The sequence below is a fragment of the Salvelinus fontinalis genome, chromosome 9 (genome assembly GCF_029448725.1).
Source record: "Salvelinus fontinalis isolate EN_2023a chromosome 9, ASM2944872v1, whole genome shotgun sequence".
Classification (NCBI taxonomy): Eukaryota; Metazoa; Chordata; class Actinopteri; order Salmoniformes; family Salmonidae; genus Salvelinus; species Salvelinus fontinalis.
This window is the reverse complement of record NC_074673.1, coordinates 11354149-11366668: the sequence shown is the minus strand read 5'-3', so window position 1 is coordinate 11366668 and position 12520 is coordinate 11354149. Positions and strand designations below refer to the sequence as shown.

Genomic DNA, 12520 nt, shown 5'->3' with positions numbered 1-12520 from the left:
CCGGGGCAGCTCTAGCATGGCAGACATTTTACGAACTGACTTGTTGGAAAGGTGGCCACGTTGAAGATTACTGAGCTCTTCAGTAAGGCCATTCTACGGCCATTTTTGTCTATGGAGATTACATGGCTGTGTGCTCGATCCCTCACGTCATTATTAACTAAATATTGTGTAAATATATTTGCCAATGTAAAAACAATATTTAGATAACAACGACGCGAGGGATCGTCTGACTATGGTCATCATATTCGCCTTTTCTGTGTGGAACTCACAACTAGCTAGCTACCTCGACAAAACAAACATCAACAACAGAAAAACACACGCGAATAGGAAGTAAAACGGAAGCGCGTCACTGCTGGGCTGACCAATCGACGAGGAGTTGTACATTTGATCTAGCCAATCACACACAACGACAGTGGCTTTGAAAGATTGGCGGTCGAAGCCCGAAGAATAGGGTGCCGTTTGGTTTTAAAGTTATTGTACTTCACATATAGCTAAATGCGTCAGTATGATGCAGGTAAGAGTTTAATTGTCAATTAAATTACTAAAGTTTCTTCCTACATTACTGTTGTCTCTAGCTAACCCTGTAGCTAATAGCTTGCGTTAGCGTTGTCTGAAAAATGGCTTTGGCTAGCTAACATTAGCCAGGGTACTAGCTAGTTAGCTAAAACATTATCTATGGCTAACGTCAACTTCTGGGCAGTGCCAATGATGACGTTAGCCAACTTAGCTTGTTAAACTACTCAATCTCTTTGCAGAATAAGGAGAATTGTGATCCTAAAGGCCTACAAAGACCGGTAAGTTTCGCCACACTGGTCCCGTTTACCTTTATGATTCCCTCCTTTCCTAGCCGAGTTCTCAACTCCACGATGTAACTACAACAATGGAATTGAGTGTTACTAGTTAACACAATCAGTCAAAATGGCTATATCGTGTGAACTAACTTGTTGGTCTTAATTTAAGGTTAGTCTGCCCCAGTATCTGTGCGTTAGATATAATGGGTTTTACGGTTCTCCTAACTAACGCCCTGGAAGCAACAAACCAAACTCCCATTAGACAGCTCTGCAATCGTTATGTCAAAATACGTACGTTACTCACAAAGTATGGAGTTTCGCTGAGCAACTATATTCATTTACTCCCGTTATGGCCGGTATGTATACTGACCAAAAATATAAATGCAACAATTTCAAAGATTTTAACGAGTTAATGTTCATATTCAAATAAATTCATTCGACCTAATCTATGGATTTCACATGACTGGGAATACAGATATGCCTCTATTGGTAACAGATACCATATTTCTTCTTTTTTTTAAGTAGGGGGCATAGTTCAGAAAACCAGTCAGTATCTGGTGTGATAACCATTTGCCTCATGTAGCATAACAGTTGATCACACTGATTGTGGCCAGTAGAATGTTATCCCACTCTTTAAATGGTTGTATGAAGTTGCTGGATATTGGCAGGAACTGGAACACCATGTTGTACATGTCGATCCAGAGCATCCCAAGCATGCTCAGTGGGTGACATATCTGAGTATGCAGGCCATGGAAGAACTGGGACATTTTTAGCTTCCAAGAATTGTACAGATCCTTACGACATGGTGAAACATGAGTATTATCGTATTATCATGCTGAAACATGAGATGATGGCGACGGATGTCAGAAAATATGATTTATATGTAAAATATATATTTTATATTTAAAAAAATAAATATATTTATATTTAAAATATTATTTATTTATTTATGATTTTATTTTCTGATTATTTGTTAACACAGGCTTAGGAGATATTATATGTTTTGTTCTGAGATATCAGTCAGTTAACCTCTGAATTTTAAAGCATTTATGTGCTTATTTAAAATAAAAAAGTTTTATAAATGCTTCTGTTAAAGATTTTCATAGAACAAAACGTATAAGATCTCCTAAGCCTGTGCTTAACACACTTTTATTATTTTGTGAGTAACAAATGTATTTTGAAATTAATACACCTGCAGAGCTCTATGTTGGAATTGGAGCTTCCTTGGCGTCAGATCTCTAACCCACAAGCTAGGGCAGGGTTAGGCATAAGGCTAGCAGTGTGGTTAGGTTTAAATTCAAAATGTTTTTGTGTGATATTCATAATCTCTAACACCACCCCAACATCAACATACTTTTGGTCATGTAGCGTGTAGACACCTGCTCCTCGAACAAAATCATGGGTAATCTGGAGTTGGTCCCCCCCCCCCCCCTTTGCTGCTTTAACAGCCTCTACTCTTCTTGGAAGGTTTACCACTAGATGTTAGAACGTTGCTGCAGGGACTTGCTCCCATTCAGCCACAAGAGCATTAGTGAGGTTGGGCGATTGGGCCTGGCTCGCAGTTGGCGTTCCAATTCATCCCAAAGGTGTGAGATGGGGTCGAGGTCAGGGCTCTGTGCAGGCCAGTCAAGTTCTTCCACACCGATCTCGACAATTTCATTCAATTCCATTTCTGTATGGACCTCGCTTTGTGCACAGGGCATTGTCATGCTGAAACAACAGTAAAGGGCCTTCCCCAAACTGTTGCCACGAAGTTGGAAGCACAGAATCGTCTAGAATGTCATTGTGCTCTGTAGCATTAAGATTTCCCTTCACTGGAACAAAAGGGCCTAGTCCGAACCATGAAAACAGCCCCAGACCACTATTCCTCCTCCACCTAACTTTACAGTTTGCACTATGCATTGGGGCAAGTAGCCGTGGCATCCGCCAAACCCAGATTCGTCTGTTGGACTGCCAGATGGTGAAACTTGAATCATCACTCCAGATAACCCGTTTCCACTCCTCCAGAGTCCAGGCTTTACACCACTCCAGCCGACGCTTAGCATTGCGCATGGTGATCCTAGGCGTGTGTGCCGTATCTCGGCCATGGAAACCCATTTCCCGAATGAACAGTTATTGTGCTGATGTTGTTTCCGGAGGCAATTTGGAACTCTGTATTGGGTGTTGCAACCAAGGACCGACGATTTTTACACGCTTCAGTACTCGGCGGTCCTGTTCCGTGTGCTTGTGTGGCCTACCACTTCACTGCTGATCCGTTGTTGCTCCTAGACGTTTCCACTTCACAATAACAGCACTTATAGTTGACCAGGACAGCTCTAGCAAAAATTTGAACTGACTTGTTGGAAAGGTGGCATCCTATGACGGTGCCGCGTTGAACGTCAGTGAGCTCTTAAGTACATGTCCTTCTACTGCCAATGTTTGTCTATGGAGATTGCATGGCGGTGTGTTCGTTTTTATACACCAGTCAGCCACGTCTGTGGCTGAAATAGCCGAATCCACTAATTTTGAAGTGGTGTCCACCTAGTTTGTATGTGTTGGGGTGGTGCTGGAGATGATGAATATGGAGTTTAAACATTTACATTTCCCTTTTAAGGAGAAACATTGTAGAAGAAGATGAGGTTTAGCCATAATTATGACTTTGTGGTAACTAGTGACAGCCCTGTAGCTTTGACTACATCGTATCGCTGTCGGTCGATACTTCTAAAATGTAAATTCTGAAACCCTTACTGTGTACATAATTTTTGTAGCTTTTTTGTAGCTCAGTAGCTTCTTTTTTTGATGATAAAATCCATCCTTTTTTAATAAAATGTTAATCAAATACAACCACCAACTGTTTCCTCGTATCGACTGAGAGCGACTTGATCTAGTCGGAGGTACACTCTGCCAACAGTCATCGCAACCCGACTTTACCGTGATGTACATCGTGGAGTTGGGAACCCCATCTACTCCATTTCTGGCTAGCTAGTTGCCATAAAATTAAGTTGCCCATTTGGCTGGCTACCATTTTGAATTCATAACTTTGAACCAGTACTGGGGAGCTGGAGGCAATTAGGTTTAATCCAGGATGTTTTTCTACCTGATAGATGGCAACTTCAATGGTTTCTGTGGGTCCACAGAGAGTTCAAGTACCCTCTGCCCCAGAGACTACAGACAAAAACGCAATTACAGGTACATTTCTATAGCCACCATTCTGCCTGATGTGCCATCTGAAACTGTATAGAAACACATCACACCACTTTTAATGGTGCTAACCATGTACCCCAATATGTTTTTTGCTCTATTCTGAATCCCCACGATGTCACTACAGGTCCTGGGAGAGAGCCTGTCACCTCTTCCTCTGGTGCCGCTCCGGCAAAGTAAGTCTTCTGTCCAGTAATATCGTCACCTCACCCTGATGTTGTGCATTTGGAATTTAAGAAGGGTCAATTCACCTTAGTATTTTTAGGTTTTATCAACTAGATGTGTCATGTAGAGGTTGTAAAACCACACCTTCGTCTCTCCTCAGGAAATTCACCATCCATGACTTTGACATCGGGCGGCCCCTGGGCAAGGGCAAGTTTGGGAACGTGTACGTTGCACGGGATAAGAAGCTGAATTTCATTGTGGCACTGAAAGTGCTCTTCAAGTCTCAGATGGAGAAGGAAGGCGTGGAGCACCAGCTCCGAAGAGAGATTGAGATTCAGTCCCATCTTAGGTCAGTAGTACCCTGATTTTGAATTTCTTAACTTTTTGAATCTAGCCTAGTGGGGGGTATAGGTTGATGTTGCCTAAATATAATGATTTCTCTGCGGGAAATGTTTTGACTTGCTGGTTAACATCATGAAATATACTTCAGTGAGTGGATTTCAGCTGGCGTTTTGAAACTGACCAGTATTCCCTTTATAGTTCAGGGTGTATTATTTTCTCAGGTTGGGGAAGGTAGATTTAAATAATTCCTTCCTCCTGTTCCTTTAGACACCCCAACATCCTGCGCTTCTACAACTACTTCCATGACAGCTCAAGGGTCTTCCTGATCCTGGAGTATGCCCCACGGGGTGAGATGTACAAAGAGCTGCAGAAATGTGGTCGCTTCGATGACCAGCGCACTGCTACGGTAAGAAGTTGGCATTTTATTGTTGCATAGACAAGCTAATTAATATATTCTGAATAATCAGTATCCGTTGCTTCTTTCACCCAATACCTCCAGTCATAGCATTTGGTTGTTAGATAGTATATTTCTAATAATTAAGTCATATTTTGGTCTGATAATGGTAGCTACATTTTGGCATTGATTTAAGTTGGCATTACTTTATTTGCATTTGAATTGCAATGTGGAAATGAGTCATGTCTAATATCTGTATGTCCTTTGTTAGTACATGGAGGAGTTGGCTGATGCGCTCCAGTACTGCCATGAGAGGAAGGTGATACACCGTGACATCAAGCCTGAGAACCTGTTGCTGGGGCTCCGTGGGGAGCTGAAGATAGCAGACTTCGGCTGGTCTGTCCATGCCCCATCCTTAAGGTGAGCGAACCCTGAACTGAACCCTCTATAGCCTCATATGTTTGCTTCACAACTAAATACTGTCAATTTGTATGTTTGAGACTACATTACTGTCAGATTGTACAGAATCTCTGATCTACAAATCACCTTGTTGCATCCCAAATAACTACTTGTTTATGTCGACAAGATTGGAGATTCTGCACCCTGCCTAGCTCAAACGGATCTCCTCAAATCCACTGAATGTCATGAATTCACTGGGTTTTTCTTCATCATGGCTGTCTATTTGTTGAGATGTTGCCATTAGAAAACCTTGTCACTTATCTAGCTGCTGTCTTACCCCCTCTAGGCGCCGCACAATGTGTGGAACGCTGGACTACCTGCCCCCAGAGATGATTGAGGGGAAGATCCACGATGAGAAGGTGGACCTCTGGTCCATCGGAGTGCTCTGCTATGAGTGCCTTGTTGGAAACCCCCCGTTTGAAACGGCCAGCCACTCCGACACATACAAGCGCATCACAAAGGTTTGCTTTTTTTTTTAATCGTCAATGACTTGTATATCCAGTAGTAATATTATCCCTAATTCAATTGTAATCGCTTGAGTAGTTCCATTGTGATTTCTGACTAACATCTGTTTACATAGAAGAGACATACATGTAGTAGTTAGATATTCACCCAAGGCACCGCTTTTAAACGGTGATGAATGACCTCCCATCTCTCAGGTTGACCTGCAGTTCCCCAAGGTGGTGTCTGATGGTGCTCGGGACCTGGTCTCTAAGCTGCTCCGCCACAGTCCCTCTATGCGGCTCCCCCTGCAGAGCGTCATCACCCACCCCTGGGTGAAAAGCAACTCCCGACGGGTCCTACCTGTCGTCTTTGCTCCAAAGAAACCCTAACTGTCCAATGTCCCAGCCTGTCTACACTGACAAGAAACCTACATATTCATATGTTTATAAATAATTGAATATTCATGTTTATAAATAATTGAACATCACCCAGTACGTTCCAGCCTGCCTTCTACCTGGGTAGAGGACTGACTCTTACCCTGCTGATTGGAACTTTCCAACTTTCAGGGGTTTCACTCTTTTGTTCTTCTTTTTTTACTTACCCGGACAATCTTCATCCACAAACTTTTAGTTTCACTTGCAGATACAGATGGATCTGTTAAGCTGGGACAACCAAACGCCTATAGATTACTCTCATTTTAATTTACATTAAGTCCTAGAACAATTCAAGGGCGCCCTCTACTGTGAGAGATTATTTATTGCGTTTCTTAAATAGATTTTATAAATGTATTTACTTTGTCTTTGGTTTCCTTTCTCCTTTTCTTTGCTCTTTTCAACATACCTTTGTATACAGCTTGCATGAAACATCCTCTACAAAGCTTATTCTTTATGTGTTCCTTTTGCAACTGTTTTGAAATAAAATGGCATTGGATGCTTCACAGGATGATGCCAAGTTGATATATGGAAAAGAGTGGCAAGTATCAATTAAGGTTATGAATGTAGTAGCGGGTGAAATTCCAAGTCTTACCTCCCTTGTTCCAGTTGATGTCAGTGTTGCTCTGTGGTCCACTGGGACTATCATTATCCATAGTCCTGCAAATGATTCCTGTCATGGGGTGACAGTTTTTGTCTGGGTACTGCCATGACTGTGTATCTGAGATGGCCATAGCCCTGGTCAAAAGGAGTGATCTCTATAGTCAATAGATTTGTTACACAGCCTGGGACACTGACAGAGGAAGATAAGGATAACTCTTAATACATTAAAGCATGGCTGTGACTAATAAATGCACTAAGTAGTTCTACTGTCTGGTAACACGGTCTGTCTATTGCGATAACAGGATAATGCAGAGATTGAATACGGAGGCTATGAAGTGAATGCGATGCTCATTGAAAGAGCCTTTATTTTATTCAGACCCTGGGCCCAACCAAAGCGCACACACACATACACTTCATCCCCAAGTCAGTATTCAGTGAGAGGTCATATGTTAAAGAAAAGGCCATTTGGGAGATTCCGTTCAAAGCAACCCCAGAGTGCAACTGGCATGTTCTATACCGTGTGAATGGACCCATGTTTAAACCCTCTTTTAGCTTGACCTATAACCCCATTCTGTTATTGTATGTCTAGGAAATATCAGTTCTCTCCATGAACCAGGTAATCTAATGGGTGTGCAAGTTATTTTTCTATAGCTGGAGGAAAGACTTCTGTTGTCTTTTCCCATCCATTCTTCAGGATGACTCGCAGCTCTCAAACGAGGCACTTCACTTTAAATCCAAGGCTTTCATAAAACTTGATATTACTTTACATTTTCCATCTGAGGTACAGTATTTCTGCCTAAATTTCAATGAAATGAATAGTACCACATTGGTTGAATGACCACAGCCTCAGTCTTTGACTAGCTGAAAGTGTGGCAATGCATCATACAGGCATCTGTAAATGAGCCGTGATACAGTGTGAAACTAAAAAAATGACAAATGGGCTACACCTGGAAACCAGAATTTGATCTAGAGAGAATGACCGGTCTTATAAGCTCAATAGAAATGTATGCAGATCTGTTTTAAAAAAAAAAAAAATGTTATAAGAACTCCCATTTGTATTACATGCTTGAATATGAAGTTAACATATACATTGACCATTTATACCTTTTGCTTTAGGACAGGGGTGTCAAACTCATTCCACGGAGGGCCTAGTGTCTGCAGGTTTTTGTTTTTTCCTTTCAATAAAGCCCTAGACAACCAGGTGTGGGGAGTTCCTAACTAATTAGTGATGTTAATTCATCAATCAAGTACAAGGGAGTAGCGAAAACCCGCAGACACTCGGCCCTCCGTGGAATGAGTTTGACACCTGTGCTTTAGGAGTACCCTAATGTATTTGCTCTCTTTTACTACAATGGGAGTGGCCCAAATTATTAGACAAAGTCAAATCTGCTACCTTTTATCCAATGATTACTGACCTCAATAAGTCTAGTCGTGTGTGTGTGTCCCAGTTTTCAGCAAGACCGTTTGCTCGGTTTCTGTGAGGAGAGGGGGAAATAGAAGATAAATGAAGTCCCATTGCCTCCTGGGTCTCATTATCTCTGCTGGGAGCTTTAGAGACTCTGAGGACGTACACAGTAATCACTCATCCTGTCAGTGGGTCTGAAGCTCACAGTCACACACCATCACTATCGCAGTCACACAGCTACACCATCACTCTCACAGTCACATGGCTACACCATCACAGTCACACACACTGTCACTATCACAGTCACTTATCACAGCTACACCTTCACAGTCATTCAGCCATCGAGTAAAAAGAACAGTAACAAAACAGGAGGAATTGGTCCTTGAGCTGAGCTGTGGCTGCAGCATTGTAGCGAGGAGACTACATGGTGGGAGATGATGTCAGATGTAATTCTCCCTACAGATGTCTCTGCTACAGGTGAAGTGAGGCAGCAGCGGACTGTGAAATTACATTTTAAATTACAGATGAGGGCTGTACTCTGCTGGGCCGTGCAGTCAATGCACAGAGGCCACATTGCTCTGATGGGGGTAATAAAGGAAACCATTGCCTGGCCCAAGGGTAGATAGACCTCCAGGGTGTATTCCAATGATGCATATAAACATGTATGTTTATGGGTGTATTCGCTGTGGCTGAGTGGATACAGGAGATTCCACAGTGGAGGTCAACCATTGGTGACAGGGGAAAGGAGAGATTTGGAGAAGATTGCGGGGTTGTTGGTAAACAAATAAGCAACTAAATGTGTTTCGGAGGGGGGGGGGGGGGGGGTTGGACCATAGAAATATAATCTTATTCTAGTTCTGTGAATTGGACACCACAATCTGAGCTCTCAGTAATAAAGCTTGTTGTCTAGAGCTTGTCCTATAAGGTTGACAAAACCCTACATCTGCTACTGGCAGTGATGGAATGCTATCAGGATTAATATGGCGCCCACTGAAGCAGAACATGTGGTCACACAGGGGTCAATAGCATTCTGAGGAGAACTCCATGATGTTATGGAGGTGCCCTGCTGAGTTATATAGACTGGAAGCACCACACCAGCCACCTCCTGTCCTTTACGAACGTATGCCTGACTGCTGTGGAAATCATGACAGTGTCCTCTCACATCATGAACCTCCCTTCAGTCTTAAATGTCTCTAGGTGTATGAGAGAGTTATTTGTTTCATCATCTCTACTGAATATTGACCAGTAGGTGTTTATCACTGAAAGAGGAAAATAATGTTGTTTTTTGTTGATACCACACATTAAAAGTGAATTGACACAGCCTGTAATATCCATTGGCTCTGTAGTTGGGTTCACGTCTTACAGATGACTGATATGCTATGTGTTCTTTGTTGATACCACACATTAATAACTGACAATCCCCATAATATCCATTGGCCTGTCTGTATTTGTGTTCACTTCTTCTTCTGGTTAGCATCTGCAGGGTTTGAGTGTGTGGCAGAATGCTTAGTAAAGGGCACTGATAGACAGTCAGCACCCAGTCCACAGACATTAAACAAGCTGGTTCACCTAATCAGGACTGTCAGGGGAGAAGATCCATTACAGGTGCCTAGACATAGAGAGACAGATGCATAGAAGACAGGCTGAGATGGGCCTTTCAGTCTGTTGATGACTGAGTGGAACTGATGGGGGACTTGATGTCCTGCCTAATACAGCAACTGAGCCACATCATGGGGGGACAAACATTTGAAAATGGCTCAGAGAGATGAAGGGATCTGGAATATTCATGTTCCTTTGTCAAATGTTTTGTATTGGATGGTGTGGACATAAAGCTAGGGTTATGGTTGAGCCGGGGTGTGGACATAAAGCTAAGGTTATGGTTAGCGTTATGGCTAGGGTTATGGTTGAGCCGGGGTGTGGACATAAAGCTAGGGTTATGGTTAGCGTTATGGCTAGGGTTATGGTTGAGCCGGGGTGTGGACATTAAGCTAGGGTTATGGTTAGCGTTATGGCTAGGGTTATGGTTGAGCCGGGGTGTGGACATTAAGCTAGGGTTATGGTTGAGCCGGGGTGTGGACATTAAGCTAGGGTTATGGTTAGCGTTATGGCTAGGGTTATGGTTGAGCCGGGGTGTGGACATTAAGCTAGGGTTATGGTTGAGCCGGGGTGTGGACATTAAGCTAGGGTTATGGTTAGTGTTATGGCTAGAGTTATGGTTGAGCCGGGGTGTGGACATTAAGCTAGGGTTATGGTTAGCGTTATGGCTAGGGTTATGGTTGAGCCGGGGTGTGGACATAAAGCTAGGGTTATGGTTGAGCCGGGGTGTGGACATAAAGCTAGGGTTATGGTTGAGCCGGGGTGTGGACATAAAGCTAGGGTTATGGTTGAGCCGGGGTGTGGACATAAAGCTAGGGTTATGGTTTAGCCGGGGTGTGGACATAAAGCTAGGGTTATGGTTGAGCCGGGGTGTGGACATAAAGCTAGGGTTATGGTTGAGCCGGGGTGTGGACATAAAGCTAGGGTTATGGTTGAGCCGGGGTGTGGACATAAAGCTAGGGTTATGGTTGAGCCGGGGTGTGGACATAACGCTAGGGTTATGGTTAATCTGCTTTGGGGACATATAGCTATGAATAGGGTTGTAGTTGAAGCTAGGGTTAGGGTTCAGCCGGGTTGTGGACATGAAGCTAGGGTTAGGGTTGAGCCGGGTTGTAACTGAAGTTAGGGTTAGGGTTAGGGTTGAGCCGGGTTGCGATTGAAGCTAGGGTTAGTGTTGAGCCGGGTTGCGATTGAAGCTAGGGTTATGGTTGAGCCGGATTGTAACTGAAGCTTGGGTTAAGGTTAGGGTTGAGCCGGGTTGTGATTGAAGCTGGGGTTAGGGTTGAGCCGGGTTGTAACTGAAGCTTGGGTTAAGGTTAGGGTTGAGCCGGGTTGTGATTGAAGCTGGGGTTAGGGTTGAGCCGGGTTGTGGACATGAAGCTAGGGTTATGGTTGAGCCGGGTTATAACTGAAGCTAGGGTTAGGGTTGGGTTGAGCCAGATTGTAATTGAAGCTAGGGTCAGGGTTGAGCCGGGTTGTGGTTGAAGCTAGGGTTAGGGATGAGCCGGGTTGTAATTGAAGCTAGGGTTAGGGATGAGCCGGGTTGTGGACATGAAGCTAGGGTTAGGACCTTATGCATGCGCCGCTATTCTAGAGTAGTTTAGTAAGCCAACCATCCCTGTGCCTTATTCTGGTGAGTGTGAGGAGCTCACGCTTCACTAAACCCCATACAACCCCATTATCTGGCTGTTCCTAAGACATGCTACTGACGTGTATCAGACACACGCTGTTCCCACATGATACCACTAAAGGAAAAATGAATTACTCCCTGTACCTTTTGAGGTTGGTCCTGATAAGTATCTATTTCACCCTGCATAGGGAGAGATAACAGTGTTCTGTCTCTCTCCCTCCCCCTCTTCTTTATTTTACCAGGCAAGTCAGTTAAGAAACAAATTCTTATTTACAATGACTGCCTACTCTGGCTAAACCCAGACGAGGCTGGGCCAATTGGGACACTCAATCACGACCAGTTGTGATACAGCCTGGAATCAAACCAGGGTCTGTAGTTACGCCTCTAGCACTGAAATGCAGTGCCTTAGACCTCTTGGCTGCAAACAGTTTGTTTAGGAGATGGCATCTTGAGTAGTCCTTTAGTGGGATGCCAGAGTTCATTAAAGGACTATCCTCTGACACACACACACACACACACACACACACACACACACACACACACACACACACACACACACACACACACACACACACACACACACACACACACACACACACACACACACACACACACACACACACACACACACACACACACACACACACACACACACAACGAACTGGACCCAGAGCTTTGGGTTTTTCTCTGCTGTTGGGAGCAGGGAGCTGTTTCAGGACTAAAAGCCATTAGTTCTGCGTCATTGGCCCCTACAAGCACCCTCAACACATAGATCAACAGAAGCTGTTAGGAAATAACACACAGAAACTCTCACCTCCAGATACACATTCAAATAAATTTACTGAAATAATAAATTATTATTAATCAGTATGAGGTTATTATGGTGTTGATTATTCATTTCAGCCATAATTAGTTTATCTTTCCTTAAATCAGATGTGTTTTATATGGGCCTATATTGATTAATTACATGCAATAAATAGTCGTTATTTTTCACTGAACATGTTTTCCTGTTTGTTTTTAGCAAATATGATAAGCACGATATCCAATAGCAAATATTTCCAATCCACTCAATAAAAATGT

At 43.3% G+C, this 12520-nt stretch overlaps 1 protein-coding gene across 2 annotated transcripts; it reads left to right on the top strand.

The window, feature by feature from the left end:
* Positions 1-409: 409 nt before the first annotated feature.
* On the top strand, positions 410-6717 carry LOC129862055 (aurora kinase B-like). 2 transcript variants are annotated; one of them, XM_055933387.1, is made up of 9 exons: positions 410-514; positions 756-794; positions 3908-3959; positions 4099-4147; positions 4297-4485; positions 4746-4884; positions 5144-5292; positions 5618-5792; positions 5991-6717. In XM_055933387.1, the coding sequence occupies exons 1-9, from the start codon at positions 506-508 to the stop codon at positions 6162-6164; spliced, it is 975 nt and encodes a 324-aa protein (XP_055789362.1). In that variant the 5' UTR covers positions 410-505; the 3' UTR covers positions 6165-6717. The 2 variants fall into 2 exon arrangements, with proteins under 2 accessions (XP_055789362.1, XP_055789361.1); XM_055933386.1 differs by having other exon boundaries at positions 3875-3959.
* Positions 6718-12520: the final 5803 nt, after the last annotated feature.

Excerpts from the sequence above, each read along its gene's own strand:
- LOC129862055 (XM_055933386.1), top strand. Across the intron at positions 795-3,874 it reads CTAAAGGCCTACAAAGACCG|ATGGCAACTTCAATGGTTTC; the intron begins GTAAGTTTCGCC and ends TCTACCTGATAG. Across the intron at positions 5,793-5,990 it reads CATACAAGCGCATCACAAAG|GTTGACCTGCAGTTCCCCAA; the intron begins GTTTGCTTTTTT and ends CCCATCTCTCAG.